The sequence below is a fragment of the Halichoeres trimaculatus genome, unplaced genomic scaffold (assembly GCF_033239565.1).
Source record: "Halichoeres trimaculatus isolate MK-OKI-2021-1 unplaced genomic scaffold, fHalTri1.1 fHalTri1_scaffold_16, whole genome shotgun sequence".
In the NCBI taxonomy this organism is placed as follows: Eukaryota; Metazoa; Chordata; class Actinopteri; order Labriformes; family Labridae; genus Halichoeres; species Halichoeres trimaculatus.
The window spans coordinates 22,460,935-22,476,959 of record NW_027437194.1 but is presented as its reverse complement, the minus strand read 5'-3'; the positions used below and the strand labels follow the sequence as shown (position 1 = coordinate 22,476,959).

General features: G+C 42.7%; 1 protein-coding gene across 2 annotated transcripts in view; it reads right to left on the bottom strand.

The window, feature by feature from the left end:
- Nucleotides 1-16,025, bottom strand: part of ttc28 (tetratricopeptide repeat domain 28) — a 140,110-nt gene that overhangs the window by 31,896 nt on the left and 92,189 nt on the right. For both annotated transcript variants that reach the window (XM_074689996.1, XM_074689997.1), the window contains 3 exons: nt 8,857-9,078; nt 6,818-7,006; nt 6,611-6,707 (listed from right to left, as the gene is read on the bottom strand). In XM_074689996.1, coding sequence (XP_074546097.1) covers nt 6,611-6,707; nt 6,818-7,006; nt 8,857-9,078 — 508 coding nt within the window. The remainder of the gene's footprint in view (nt 1-6,610; nt 6,708-6,817; nt 7,007-8,856; nt 9,079-16,025) is intronic.

The following is a 16,025-nucleotide window of genomic DNA, read 5'->3' as shown; positions in this document are numbered from 1 at the left end:
AAAAAGACCCTGAATGAAAAATGACACCTTATTAAAATGAAGTGTGTATCTTTATTTGTAATTTTAAAGAAAAGAGTGTAACTGCAAATATTAGAATATGGAAATCCCTTTCTTTCCTTTGAATGTGAAACTTAAAGTCATACTTAAAAAAAGTGTTGCATGTTTTCCAACAGTTTAAGGATGCATGAAGTGCACATGCTGTTACTGCATTTTTCAGGTTTTATGAGCACTAATGTGTTAAACATGCTGTTTGCATGATTTTTCCTGCACATGCAGATGCTCCTGTCTGAGTCGTGACATCTAGGACGGTGCATTCAGAGAAATGTAAAAACTGAACAGTGACTCTGCTCCAGCTCGTGATGTTTTCAGGCTCTCTGGAACATATAGGAGCCGGGTTATGTGACGGAAAGGAGGAGGCGGCTGATAAGAAGAAGGGAAACCTCGTTCTTTGGGGTCTCGTGCTAAGAGGATTACAGAGAAGCCTGCAGAGTTGGCTGGAAGAGCTGGCTCCTGTTACACCCCTGCCTTTAAACTCAGTGTGAGCCTGAGCACGTGTGCACGCACTGATACAGAATCCCCTCCAGGTAAAACTCTCACACACACACACACACACACACACACACACACACACACACACACACACACACACACACACACACACACACACACACACACACACACACACTCCTACGAGGGCAGAGGCTGCTGGCTGCTGTAGATATTCTGCAGGATGGAGGGATTCCCTGACGGGGAGGAGGGCACAGCGTGAGGATTAGAGGTGTGGAGGAATATCTGATGACGGGAGTTCAGCTGAGACAGCACAAACCATCAGAGAGAGGAAGAGGGAGAAACGCTCAGTCATCAGTGAACTGAGATGACCAACAGGAGACACATCCATCTTTTTATCTTTACGAGGCGCTCGCTTTTATTCTGGGATCAGTCGCATGAATATTTCTGCATCATCTGCCAAACTTTGTTTCCACATTTAAAGGCGTCTGCACAATTTTCCTCAAAACCACTAAACAAGAGAGGAAGAAGAGAGGGAAGGGTTAAAAGAGGACACAAGGAAAAGGCATCTGAATGAGGACAGAGGAAACAAGTACAGGAAATGGAAAAAAAGGAGTAGAGAAAGAAGGAAAGGGAGAGAGAAAAGAAAAAGTGCAAGGAGAAGAAGGCCAGAGAAAGGTGAAGGGGATAAGAAGATAATAAAACAAAGAAAAGACAGGAATTAAGAAGGACACAAGAAAAAGAAAAGAGATGAAAAGAAGGAAAAGGAAGAGGAGTAAAGAAAGAAAGGTGAACAAGGGAGCAAGAGTAAACAAAACCAAAGGTGAAAAAAAGAGAGAAATATTAAAACAGAAGGAAAAGAAGGAAGGACAAATGGAAGGAAGATGGAGGTGGAGGAAAAGACTAAAGGAGAAGGAGAAGATAGAGCAAAAGGAGAAAAGAAAGGAAAAAGAAAGGACACCAAAAAGAGCAAGAAAATGGTACAATAAGAGAACAAAGACCAAAAGGGAGGAGAAAAAAATGGAAGGAAAAAGAGAAGGAGATGACAAAAAGAGAAGAAGGTGAAAAAGAAGAGGAAAGGAGATGAAAAAGGAAGAGGGGTGGGATCCAAAAGGAAGGAGGAAAAATATGGGAGAGAAGAAAGGAAGAGAGGAAGATGAGAAAATAAAGGAAGAAGGAGGATGAGGAGGAGGAAAAGAGAGGAGAAAAAGAGGAGGAACTGAAAAGGAAAGGAGATGAGGAAAAAGAGTTGAGGAAACAGAAAAGAGGAGGAGAAGACAAAGAGGACAGAAGGAGGGAGAAACAAAAAGCAGAGAAGAGGAGAAGGAGAGGAGAAGGAAAGAAGGAGGAGGAAACAAATAGGAGGAGATGGAGGAGTTGTTGAGTCAGCAGAGAGTGAGGAGGAAAAGTCTCATCCATAAATGATGAAGTGAAACGTTGATCTGAAGCTCGTCTGTCAGCGGAGCGTCAGACGCTTCAACGCCAACCTGTTAGTCACACTTCAAAGATCCTCTCAACGCACAGAGCTTAACTCGGACTGAAAAGAAGGAGACACCAGCTTCAGCTCAGCTGCTTTAACACACCCTGAAGGGACACACACACACACACACACACACACACACACACACACACACACACACACACACACACACACACACACACACACACTAAAGAAGCGTTGGCTGTCCACTCAGCGCAGGAGTCAGGTTCCCAGGCTCTCAGATATCACTGTGGCCGCAGAAACCAGACCCCTGTGAATAAAACATGAGCTCTGATTGGTCAGAGTGGCTTTGCTGGGGTCATGTGACCTGGCCTCAGAAGGCAGATAAGGTGACGGAGAGGAGGATGATCACATGACCCACACAGAACCACACAGACCTACACAGAACTGGTCACACATTTCTGGTTTAATGAGACCACAGAGTACGGAGTGAACTGAGCGTGTGCAGAATGACTCCGGTTGAAGCACGAGTGTGGTTAGCATGGGAAACATTAAAAACCGTCCCATTCTTCAGTCTAGGTGTGGTCATGAGGGGTTAGGAGGCGGTCAGAATCCCCCCTCCCCACCTCATAGATTTTAACCATTTTTTATCAGACAGAAACACAGTTATGTGTTCTCCTATTGGCCCTGCTTTCTGTTAGCTGTGCTATCCCTGCAGGGGGTGGAGACACACCTCGAGCAGAAATGAGGAGGCAAAGCTGCAGCAGAGAGTGAGCTGAGTCTGATGCAGCATCAGTGAGAGGGAAGATGTTTGAATACACCACCTGATTGTGAGAATGAGCTGTGATTGGCTGTGAGTGAATTGAAACAATGGACGTTTCTGTTGGAGAGCTTTGCTGGTTATTGGTTTTGGAAAGCTGATAAAAAAAAAAACCTGCTTTTGTAGCATCATCTAAAAGTTGTTGAGTTGTCTGCTCCTGTTTTATGGGTTTATAGTTTGTAGTAATTGTTTCTGTTGTTCATCAATTTTTTTCAAGAACAATGAAACAATTATTTCAGTACCTGCACCTTTGTTTTATTAATTTATCCATTCATAACTTCTATTATTCACAGCACTTTGTTTCAGCAGTGGTTGTCTTTGAAGTGCTTTATAAATAAAGTTGATTTGAACTGAGTTAGGTTTACAACATTACTACGATTTTTTTTTTATTAATCAATATGAATTTAAAGAGGTGATATTATACCTCTACAGTATTTATTTTGTCCCTCTGGTGCCCCTATAGTATCCTGTCAAAACACTGTTTTTCTCTCCCTGGTGTTTTAGAAAACCTTCATTTTAGTTTCAGTCTGAATTTTTTTTTTTTTAGCTGCTGTCTCTTTAAGGCTCCCTTCTCCACAAACCCCCTTCCCTCTGATTGGCCAGCTCTTTGGAGGTCTGTCAGGCTGCGGGGCTATGGTGTTTGGGGCCCATCCCTCCAACAGCATTTAAGAGATCCTCGTGTGATGACCTCATCATTTCAGAAAGTCTCGTTAAGATGTGGACCTTTTTTTTTTTTTTTTGGAACAGAGTGTTTTGATCAGTTTACAGAGTCAGAGATTTCTTCAGCATATGAATCTGAAGAGGACTGAAAATCTGCACACGATTAGTTTCCAGCATTGTCCAGCATTTACCAAAAGCAATGTCTGAAAGTGGGATAACTGAGCAGGTTACACCTAAATTAGAAAAAGCAGGCTGATGCCTCCATCAGACACCACAAAGCAGCCTTAACCGTACCAAGGACCAAGTTTTAGTTCCAAGGGTTTGCAGCTGTTTCAGTGGTTAGAGATGTGGTTCTTCAACACCTGATGAAAACACTCACTCGATGTCACAGAAGACCTTTAACGCATCTTTCAACACCAATTTATTCCTGACCTTGGAGAAACAACGACCACAGATGTAGTGGTTAAACAGCTCTCTCCTACACCTTAAAATGTACAAGGTAAAGAGTCTGTGGTCTAAGGACTTTGGTCTCTAGATCACTGCAGACTGAGTTAGTCCATACACTGGGTGTGTTTGGTGACAGCAGTGACAGAGCTGGGAAAAATAAGACCTCTGCATCTTTTATTTCAGGGAGAAAAAACTGTGAGTCATGTTCATTCTTTTATCTGAAATTGCATCAGTTCGTCTGCGTTTCTTTTAAAATGAGTTTCACTCAGTTTCTCTCTTCTGCAAAGGGCAGATTCAAAAGACGGGGATTGATTCAGTCAGAAGAAGAAGAATCTGAAGGCTATTTCTTTGATTCTTAAAGTGTTTCAAATGTTTTCTTCTCATCTCTGCTGGGGGCATGTTTCTCACGTGGACAGATATCAGATCAGGAGGCCAGAGAGTGACCTGTGGGACAAAATCAAGATGCAAACAAACACAACTTCAAATGTCAGATCAGAAATTTACTGTTGTCTTTAAACCTGCTCTGGCTGAAGCTGATTCGTTCCTCTCTCTGTCACTCTCCTGCAGTAAGACGACGGCTGTGAGCAGCTGCAGAGAGGAAATGCTAAAGTTTTGAACAAACTTTCTGATCACCTTCTCCTCTCTAGAGATAGTTTGTGTACGCTCTATAATAAACTTTAAGCTCAGTTTGTGGTGTCCCGTGTGTTGAGGATTAAAGGGACACTGTCTGTGGTTATTTCTGTCATCGTGCAGCATTTTCTTTTTCTACCATTCCAACAACACAGAGCTCTGTGAGCTGCGTCTGTGGTTTGAACTGAATATGAACCACTGATTTAAACCCGGTGTGTGTAACACCCTCAAATCTCTGCTTCTCAATGCAGCAGACCCTCTACCTCCATGTTCTGATGAGTGTCCTCCTCCTCCTCCATGCCCAGATGAAGGAAAAACATCCATCCTCCTACTGGTTGTCATTTCTGTATCTGAGTTAAGCCTCATGTTCTTTGTCTCGCTTTTCCTCATTGTGTTTACAAACACAGCTGTCAGTTTGTTCACTCAGGCTCCTGCATTTCACCTAAAAATGCTTCCTGATTATTTTCCATCCACATCTTAAAGGTTTGCGTTTATTCTTTCATATATTTGGCCATCCTAAGACTGCAGAAACATTTCCAGTTCCAATGGTTGATGCATCTCGAAGCCTGACCTGCATTTTTAGATAGTCCTTCCAGGTCAATGCAGGACAACCTCCAAGCCCTTTGGAGCTCCAAGTGTCTCAAGGTATGATCAGCTAAGATAAGCATCCTGGTTGATGCAAAAACTACATGCAGTGTCCTGATGCAGCATCTATCCAGTGACCTCTGCAAGGCCTCGGGGTCAGGCTTCCACAGCCCTGAAGTAGATCTGCTTCCACAGCTGCAGAGAAGGAGCTGAGCTTTGATGGAGGAAGTTAGGGATCCCACACTGTGGCCAAACTGTGCAAAGCTTCACGTAGCATTCAGGAGCAGGTTTCTTCATCTAACAACCTTAAATGAACCGTACAGGAGAGGGCGCTGTGAAATTCTCACACTAACCATAACAAAAGACTTCTCTCTTCTTCATAAAAGCTTCTGATTTTGCCACATCTGTCACTAATTTGATATCAAAACTTTGCATAAACTTTATTTGATAGATTAACCACTGATGAGGTCAATCATCTCCTGCAGACTGAGTCAGACATCTCCACAAACATCCCCTCTTCATCGATTGACTCAGAAGAACTGAAACATGTTGCAAGAGTTTTGCAGCAGCTTATCTCGACAACCCTGCTGAATTATTTGTACAGCCTAACTTCTGCACTTCAGATCTGAAAATTTCTTCCTTTAAGATTATTTTAAGGCTTATTGCTTTTATTTGAAAGAGTATCTTCAGAGTGAGGGGGGGATGATACGCACAAGGAAATGGTACTATGGTGCCATGAGGACTATAGCCTCTGTGCACGAGACGCCCACTTCACCAAATAAATCAGATCAAGCTGTATATTGAATGAAAGGCTGTGAGCAAATACTAAAATCAAAACAAACTAGAAAAGCACTCAGAGAGCACAGACCTCCACCAAGCATATTGTGATTGTCACTAAGACTTCAGTCCTACTTTAATGTTATACTCCCTTTCAGCAGACTGTCTGCTACAATTTGGTGTTAGTTGCAGGTTTGTACAATAATTTGTTACCTGGCAGTGTTGAAAATGATGATGACCCAGTACATATTTCATATTCTGGATCTTAGTATCTAGAATATTGGCAGGATCAGGGTAGTACTTTCACATCTGTGAGAAATGATGGTGACCTTGTCTTGTATTATTTTGCAAAGCAATCTGACCATTTATGGTGGAGTTATATACACATATGGTGAAAACGGTCCTATCTCACAATGATAAAGAATCCTTTAAAAAAAATCCTGGATTCAGACGGCGATCCAGATCACCTCCAAAATGTAATCACTTCTTCCTTATTCCATTTTGAACATTTCCTGAACATTTCATCAAGATCTGTTTATTACTTTTTGAGTTATGCTGTTCCCAAACAGACAAATTCTCCCAAAAACATAACCTGCTTGGTGGAGGTAAATATATACGATGACGAGGTGTAGAAAGGTAAGAAAAGGGAGAAGCTTTAGGACTGTAAGAGAGACAGAGGGAGACCTTCATGTGCAAAGTCGACCATTCTGTGTGCTCTCCCATCTGTTGGCCAATAAACTTACCAAGGTTGGAGGAGGCTCGGCCCTGAGCTGCTCTGTCCTGTAGCTCCTGAGCCAGCTCCAGCTGGTTTTGGTGGTACTGATGCGCCCGCTCCAGGTCCTGGAGATGACGGGAAGAAAAGTCCATCATTCATGTTTATTTGTCACATCATAACATCAGTGAGATAAGATAAGATACTCTGATGTGGATTAAACCGGTCTACGACCTACCTGCATGCACCGAGCAGCGTGGCCCAGCCCAGCGTACGCCCTCATCTCAATGGCCCGGTCCCCCTGCTCCTGAGCCAGCTCCAGGACCCGTGTGTGGTAAGATATGGCCTTGTCAAAGTCCCGCTGAGAGTGATACGCACTGCCCAGGTTACTGTACGCCCGTGCCTCTTCACGTCGATTCTCCAAAGTCTGCAAAAACAAGCCTCCATTATTAGCTCAGAGGAAAACATAAAGATATCTAATCAGTGCAGAAAAACAGAGGCAGCTGAGAGAGACCCATAAAGACCTAAAGAGTCCAAACAAAACCACTTCATGAAAGATTCAGAGCTCGGAGGACTTCAGTTTGTAACCTTAGTTCTGGCTCAGCTCTTATCGCCAACAGATGGTCAATTTGTGACTTTTTAAAGAGAGCTACAAGAAAGAGGTGGAAAAAAAAGAAAACCACATAAAAAGCAAAGAGCGGAGATTACTGTCTCTGCTGTTTGTTTGGGGAACATTACCAGGGAACTGCTTCAGATATTTACAGACTAAACAAACTGAATACACACTATGTTCAGGAAATGTGAAGTAACTCTGTTACAAAAAGAGAGCAGGATGGATGTGGAATAACACTGAACTGTGTGTGAATCACAGTAAATACAGATCAGACTTTAGCCAGTCATAGTCCCACATGATCTGAAACATCATAGGATAAAAGAACTGTGTAAAAACTGTTCACGACTCAACAAAGGTCAGTAACTCCTCTTGATACCAGATGATAAGTGGTCAGTTTTCTGCAGTGTATCGTGCTGCATAAACATCAGCAAACTCTGCTTCTGACAAAGGAAAATGTTCTCTAATAGGGGCCAGTGTAGAGAAAATACGTCCGCATGTTTTTATGGCAGGATCGGGATCTGGATTTTGTCAGGATTCTTTTTCTTATGCAGACTCTTGTCACCTGCAAAGAACATTTCTAACTCCTAATATTTCCAATTTCTTCCCTCCTATCCACCATTTTTCTTGTCTTTTCTGCTCAGTTGCATAATTTTAATCTCATGGGTTGCTAGGTGCCGCCTTGTTGGCTATGGCTGCCTTTTGCAGCAGCTCTCTCTTCTTTGTACGTTTCTTGTAATTTTTTCATCTCTTTTTCGTAATCTTTGTATTTGGAGTGGATCATTACTTTGTATGGCTCATTTGTTGGTCATGGACACCAAACTTTTTGTGGCTTCAGCGATATTTTTACTACTTTTCTCCTGTGTTTGTCTGGAGATCCTACATGTAACCATGGCTGCATTGTTTACATGTGAAATTAGCTGTTTGCAGCCTGTAGCATGTCAATGCTAACTGATGCAAGACCTGATGTTTCCCCACAAGGTGAGGAGAAGGAGGTGAGGACGACGTGCTGGTTCTCAGGTGTGAGCTAAGAAGTGACGACATGGACCTGTCCGTCCACCCATCGTTATTGCGAATGTAAGATCTATCTCCAATAAGATGGACGAGCTAGCTGTGCTAACCCAGCAACAGAGGGAATACCAGAGGGCAGAGTAGCATCATGCTATTCACAGACATGGCTAACAGAGCTAACACCAGACACCAACGCCACATTGGAAGAGCTTCACCTGCTGTGAGCAGACAGGATACTGGAGACAGAGATGGAGCATGACTGAAGAAGCTCAGTCCTGGACCCTGTGGAGGTGGAGGCTGGCTGAACTGGAGAATGATGGACAAGCTGTCATCATCTATTTTCTTATGGACCTTTTTGCACTTTCTATACACTTTCTTACTTTGTTTTCTTGATTACTGCTGTGACTTTAATTTTGTTGTACTTGTTACAATGACATTAAAGTTCTATTCTATTCTATTCTATTCTGTTCTATTCTATTCTGTTCTATTTTATTCATCTTGGATCCTCTAATGTGTTTTTCTTGAACTCCAATGTTGGAGTTGTTGGTGTGCAAGCTGGAGGCCGTATGACCTCAGGCCTGACTTTGGACAGACCTTTATGAACTGCTCTGTCCTCCACCAGAGACCTCACAGGTCTTAATGATGCACTTCTTTACCTTTGCAATCTCCAGATGTTGTTCGTGGCACTGCACAGCGTTAGTGAAGTCTCCCAGGGCGGTGTAAACGGCACCCATGTTCCCCAGCTGGCGAGCTTCAGACAGCCGACACTGGGTTTGTCTGGCTAACAGCACACACTGCTTGTGACTCGCCAGAGAGTTGGGGTAGTCTCCAATGGCTGTGTACACATGACCAAGACTGCTGAGGGCATCTGATGCTGCCTGGAAGACACACATAAACACACACACACACACACACACACACACACACACACACACACACACACACACACACACACACACACACACACACACACACACATACACACACACACAAACACACACACACACACACACACACACAAACACACACACACACACACACACACACACACACACACACACACACACACACACACACACACACACACACACCTGTTAGCATCAGGAGAGAGCAGAAATACACACCACCTCAGTGAACACCTCAGATAAACATGTAATCCTTGATGCTGGGCAGAATCAGAATCAAGTTTTATTGCCAAGTATGTTTCCACATACAAGGAATTTATCCCGGTGTGTTGTTGCAACAATTAACAATAAAATAATACAAAATAATAAAACAAATACACAAAAATAAATATAGAGAAAAAATAAAATAGAATAAAATAGAAATAAATAAAATAAAATAAAACAATTAAAAAAATAAAATAAAATAAAATGTGAAATAAAACAAAATAAAATAAAATAAAGTAAAAATAAATTAGGAATATTTACAGAAAATCAGTATCTAGATGTTAGTGGTGTTTGATGGGACAGTGAAAGGACAGATTTAGAAGCACAGGACAAATCCCTCCCTCCAGTCCTCGGTGGAGAAGATTCACAGGTTAAAGAGCCAGAGCTCCTCTTTCACGTCCAATTAGACCCTCAACCCCTCCTCTGGCACTCAGGGTCGCGTAGTCTCTATTATTTCTTTCTCTCCGTTCACACTGATGACATTTTATCGCACTTTAAGCCGTCTAATGATTCCAGCTCGGCTCTTTCTGCTAATTACAGCCGCTCTTCTTTCACAGCTCCGTGAAATCAGGACGAGTGTTTCACATTAAGTTCAGCTCTGTTGTTGTCTTCTCAAAGGCATAAAAAACAGGTTCATGAACTCATCACACCCACCTGCACACACACTAACACACACACACTCGCTTTCCCTGATTAGATGGAGAGAGAAATGAGAAACACTCACTCTCTTCTTTCTCTTTCTTAAGCAATTTAAAACAAGCCGACTCATTTGCTCACTAATCTTCAGGTTATTGGTATTGATCGAGATCAATCTGAGGAGTCATGGGAAATATTCGTCAGGTCTGAGGAAGTCTGATTGAAACAAGAGCAGAACAGTCTGTATTGACGGGTGGAGTGTTTACTACAGCCTGCTGAACTTTCAGAGGAACATAACACACACATTTCTACAAGAATCTTCTTTAAAGTAGTGTTGACTGCAGTTTTTCTAGGATAGAGACTACATTTCCCATGAGCACCTTCACCCACTGTGGCAAAGACGAGGATATAAAAGTCTGAAAATATCATTCACAGATCTACAAACAGGATAATCCTGCAGAGGAAACGTGACACCAGAGATAATAATGAACATGACGTGACCCGCTCATGAGGTTTAAAACTTCCCAGAATTCAATCAGAGACAGGGTTTACTCAGGCACCCTCTGAAGCATTACCTCCTGATGGTGCAGACTCAAACTCAGAAATTACAGATGTGAAAGTGACCTTTCAGAGCCAACAATGAGAGACAGAAAGAGAGTGTGTGTGTGTAATAAAATGTTTGCAGGTTTAAAGAACGTGACACAGAGGAGAGGCCGTCATGAATTATTAAAGAGGATGTTATTAGCTCGTTCGTTAGTCATTCACCTCCCCAAACACTGTCTCTGATCCAGACGAGTGTGTAAGTCTGCAGAAACAGAGGACAGGGACTAAAACTGAGGGAGTTCATGTGCATCTTTATGCAAATGCATGAGACAGTACAACAGGCACAGGAAAGACTCATTAAAGGTCATAAACTCTGAGTGTTAACACAAGTTTTTTCATCCTTCACTCTAAAAAAAGTGTTACACATTAACACTTAAATGCAAAAGAAGACAAAGGGAGTTGTTGTTTCACTGCTGCAGGGGTCATTTAAGTTTCTTACATTGTTGATAAAACATTTATAAGATGCACTTTAAGACCTAAAAACTTAATCAAAACTGACCAATCAAAGCAGTTCCCATCTGCTGCAAAGTCAGTCTAATGCACATTAAAGAGTGTGTATTCTGCCTTTTTAGATTTTAAACGTGGATTTAAAGTAGCAATGGTGGATGCTCTGGCTAAACTTGTGCATATTGTGCATATATAAGCTTTACATATTCATATGTCTGAATCCGTCTGTAAACTGATCAAAGTGCTTTGTTTTAAAATAGAAACATATATTCACCAGACTTGCTGAGATGATGAGGTCATCACTTAGAGATCTCATAGCTCCGCCCTCCAAAACACCTCAAGAGGGCTGGCCAATCAGAGGGAGGGGGTTGTGGAGCAGGGACCCTTACCCCTAAATTCCACCGCATGAGCCGGGCCGCAGTCTTGCTCCGATTGTCAAACCCCACTGGAAGCAGCACGCTGCGCCACTCAATCCAGAGGGGGTAAGGCTGGAGGGCTGGTCTTCAGAGGGTCACAGGCTCTCGCATGAATAGGGATATCATATGATCACCATCCACTCTGTAACTTTTGATTTGTCAGTCCACACCTTGTCCTTTCTGCCTGTATCCTTATAAAAAGGATGTTTGGGATCATACAGAATGTTGAACTTCTCCACTTCCAAGATCAGCTTCTCTTCATCTATGGCGTCGTGTTGCGTCTGAGACCCTCTGAACAACTGTTTACCTGATGCACATGCCTCCAGATGTGACGTATTTATAACATATTGTAGAAATTAACGTTCGAGAGTTCATTGTGCATTGTGTTTTTTTTTAAACTTCCGGGTACTTCACACTGTGACTTCCTGTCTAGTGCTTTCTTATCGACAGTGAATTTAGTTTAGTTTAAAAAGCGGCCATGCAGAAAATAGACCTGAAGCATATTCCTTGCGCTTGGGCACATGCCGGCGTTTCAGCAGCGCGTGCAGTGTAATTTGCCTGATAGATTACAATAGAAGCTAAGTGCTCCGCAGTGCGTTTCCAGGGCTCTGCTCTGCGCAGAGCATGCGGTGGAATTTAGGGGTAAAAGAGCGAAAAAAAAAAAAAATCTGTTTGAGAATATTTAAAAACGTGTTTCTTTGGGGATGGAGACACAACAAGCTTGTTAAATTCTTAGACAAAAAAAGACCATGAGCTCATCAGAGGTTGCTAGGCGCTGCCCAAGTAGCTGCATGATGCAGTAGCTCCCTCGTCTTTGTCCGTTTCTTGTAATTTTTTTCGTCTCTTTTTCGTCATCTTTGTATTTGGAGTAGATCATCACTTTGTATGGTTCATTGTTGGCCATGGACACCAAACTTTTTGAGCAATATTTTTACTACTTTTCCCCTGTGTTTGTCTGGAGATCCTACATGTAACCAAGGCGGCATTGTTTACATGTGAAATTAGCTGTTAGCAGCCTGTAGCATGTCAATGCTAACTAGTGTAGGGCTTAACGATTTCCCTCAAGGTGAGGAGGTGAGGAGGAGGAGGTGAGGACGACGTGCTGGTTCTCGGGTGTGAGCTGGGAGGTGACGATGTGGACCTGTCCTTCCATCCATCGTTGTTGGGAACGTGGGATCTACCACCGGTGGGATGGACGAGCTAGCTGTGCTAACCCAGCGGCATCGTGCTGTTCACGGACGTGGCTGACGAAGCTGACATACGTCGCCGGCGCCACATTGGAGGAGCTTCACCTGCTGTGGGCAGACAGGATCTAGGAGACAGAGACTGAACAGACTGCCGGGCAGGCTCAGTCCTGGACCCTGTGGAGGTGGAGACTGGCTGGGCTGGAGAGTGGTGGACGGGCTGTCGTCATCTATTTTCTTGTGGACCTTTTTTGCACTTTCTATACATAATATATATATATTTTTTTGTTTTATTGATTGCTGCTGTGACTCCTGAATTTCCCCTCAGGATAAATAAAGCATTTTCTATTCTATTCTATTCTATTCTATTCTATTCTATTCTATTCTATTCTATTCTATCATATTTGGATTTTTGTTTCATGACACATTCGAGGGATGGGCCTCAAACACCAAGGTCTGCACCTAGCCCCACCCCCTGACAGGCCTCCAGAGGGCTAGCCAATCACAGGGAAGGGGGTTTGTAGACTGGGAAGCCTTATAGAGACAGTAGCTTCAACAAAGTGTTTCAAACAGAGGCTAAAAAAAAAGTTTTCCAAAACACCAGGGAGAGAAAAGGAGGGTTTACTTCAGGTGGGCACCAGAGGGACAGAAAAGAGACAAAAAGAAGCTACTCCCACCAACACAATGTCTTCTTTAAATCTGGATCTTAATGAAAGCTAAAACCTGTCATTGAACAGAGCTTCAATGACCTTTAGTGGAATTTACCTCCTCTAATTAACGTCCACAACCACTGTTCTTCTCGTTTTTATCTTCATGTGAGCCTTCCTGTGTGCTGTACACTCTGGTCTGTGTGCGTGTGTGTGTGTGTGTGTGTGTGTGCAGTGAAGGTAGAGCGTGCACGTCTCCTAGAATCCCAATTCCCAGCAAAGTGATGAGTGTAAACACATAAAATCCAGCTGACACGTCTCAGAGGCAAGAGAGGGAGATTTAATAAATGACCGTGTGTGTGTATGTGTGTGTGTGTGTGTGTGTACAGTCAACTGGCCAGGCGACTGTTTGATTTCCCTCAAGGACACAATGTTTCCCCTGCTCACCAGAAAACACACAAAAAATCCAATCATGTGGCGTCTGTCTGTGAGCTGCAGCACGCTGTGTGTGTGTGTCTGAGTCTGTGTGTGTGTGTTTGTATATGTCAGAAACAGATGCAGAGACTGACAGCTCTCCTCAGTTGAAATAAAATCTATGAAATGCATCATGACTCGTGTCACCGCGCTGTGTTTTTATATGAAGCTGCAGGAAATCTCATCAGGAGGAGAAAAGAAGGAGGGGGAAACCTGGAGGAAGGTGTATCTCTGAATCTAATGAATGGAAATGGAAGAGGAATAGAAGAGGACAGGCTTATATAGACAGAGGAAGATCAACAGTGGCACTGCATCTCCTGCTCCATGAAGACGCCTGCAGAGAGGCTTTAAAAACCAGAGCTTTTAACCGTCAGCAGGGGCAGAGGAGGAAACTCTGCAGCTGTCTCAGAGAGAAACAATGGGTCTGACTTTACTCCATGAACAGACACAATCTGACCAATCAGAGGAGGAGACACAGCTGATGAAGATGAAGGATAGTCAGAAAATAATATAAAAGGGATAATAGACGCAGAAAGAGGAGGGAGATACTCGGTGAGTACGATAACAAGCTGCTTTTTCAGTCCTGGTGCAGAAACATCCAGAATTAATCTCATTATCAGTGAAAAAGATTATTTTTACGTTTATTTGTGCTCCCATCAGCTACCTTAACTTTAATGCAGACACACCAACAAGATTATAAAGTTATTCTGGGAGCTTCTTCTACGGTGTGCTGCTCTTAATTAAAGACACCGGAAGAAACTTTAAGGAGCTGTTCTCACATGAACAAGACCTCAACACTTTCAGGGTGAGCTGCAGGGGAAATTTACTTTCGGTATGAGTGCACTCTCTGCAGCTCCATCCTTTTTCCTGTTGTAGTTAATTCCTCCTGACGTCCCGTCCTGAGTCCAAAGTAAATATGTTTCTGATACTTCAGAACAGGAGTATCCTCCATACCAAGCAGCCTGTGAAGCCTGTGGTGAAATGTTATAAACTGCCGTTTCTTGAGTGTCCACTAGAGGCTGTCTGCAGAAACAGCGGAAAACCACCTACACACTCATTCAAAAAGCTGACTTTTACTGATAGATCATTTCTCCATCAGCACCATTGACTGTATATAGAGTGGACAGCGTGACTCTGCCATTTACCATTGTACCGATTTGAAGCCAAAATACCCCCGTCACAGGAGCCACCATTGGTAGCCAGAGTCTGAGCAGTAGAGGCTATGAGAGAATCTAAGTGGAGCCAAGCGACAAAAATAATAATTCATTTTTCTTTCGAGAGTCTAGTCTCTTATTGGCTCTCCTTCCTGACATATTTCACAATCCCCCCCAAAAATACACAAGAACAGAAGCCGTCAATCATCGTTAAAAATGACGTAAAACCTCATTTTTAACCTCTTATGACAACTGAAAAAGAAACTTTTCAGAAAACAGGATTTGAATACAAGGCAGCAGATATCTGCAAATCACCACAACAATCTGACATGAGAAACATTTCTACGAGGTGAATTATTTTTTTAAAGTTTGTCTACAGCTCATCTGGAATGACTGGGGAGCCAGATTTTCTGACCTATACTGCAGCCAGTCACCAGGGGGAGCAGTTTTTGTGGCAACCTCACTTCAAGCCTTCCATTTTTTTTACAGTCTATGATCAGCACACACTGAACAGGGGAGGAGTTTTTACAACTGAAGAAAACTGATGAGTTATGTCCATATAAGGCCATGTCTGACCTGACTGACAGGTGGACATGTAGTGTAGTTGTTAGCGAGGAGGCTCAAATCCTGCCTCTTTACCTCATCCTAACTCAAACAAAGCTACGTTGCGTTCAGCTTTTCCAGTATGCCTCACAAAGGAGATGCACTGTCAACTAATATCTAATGTTTATGTCTTACTTTTAGTTCAAATAAGTTTCATTAGGCTTGATGTGAGCCACACAATGACAAAGACAAATGTCTTGATTCACGAAACAAACTCCTTTCCTTTAGGGCAGATATTTTTAAACAACTCAGGTTTAATTTTCATCTTTTAGTATCTTAAATCACAACATTTTTCTGGACTTTTCAGGTGAATGTGACTCACTCTAAGTCTAAATAAACTTCTTTAAACCAAAAACAAGACATAAACTATTGATCAGAGTTTAGTTTTTGCAGTGTGGGCTGGTCTCCCTGTGCTCATCAGTTGTGACCTGCAGACTGTCAGCTGTCAGCATGAAACCACTTCACAACAGCAGCAACAAAGGAAGAGAGCAA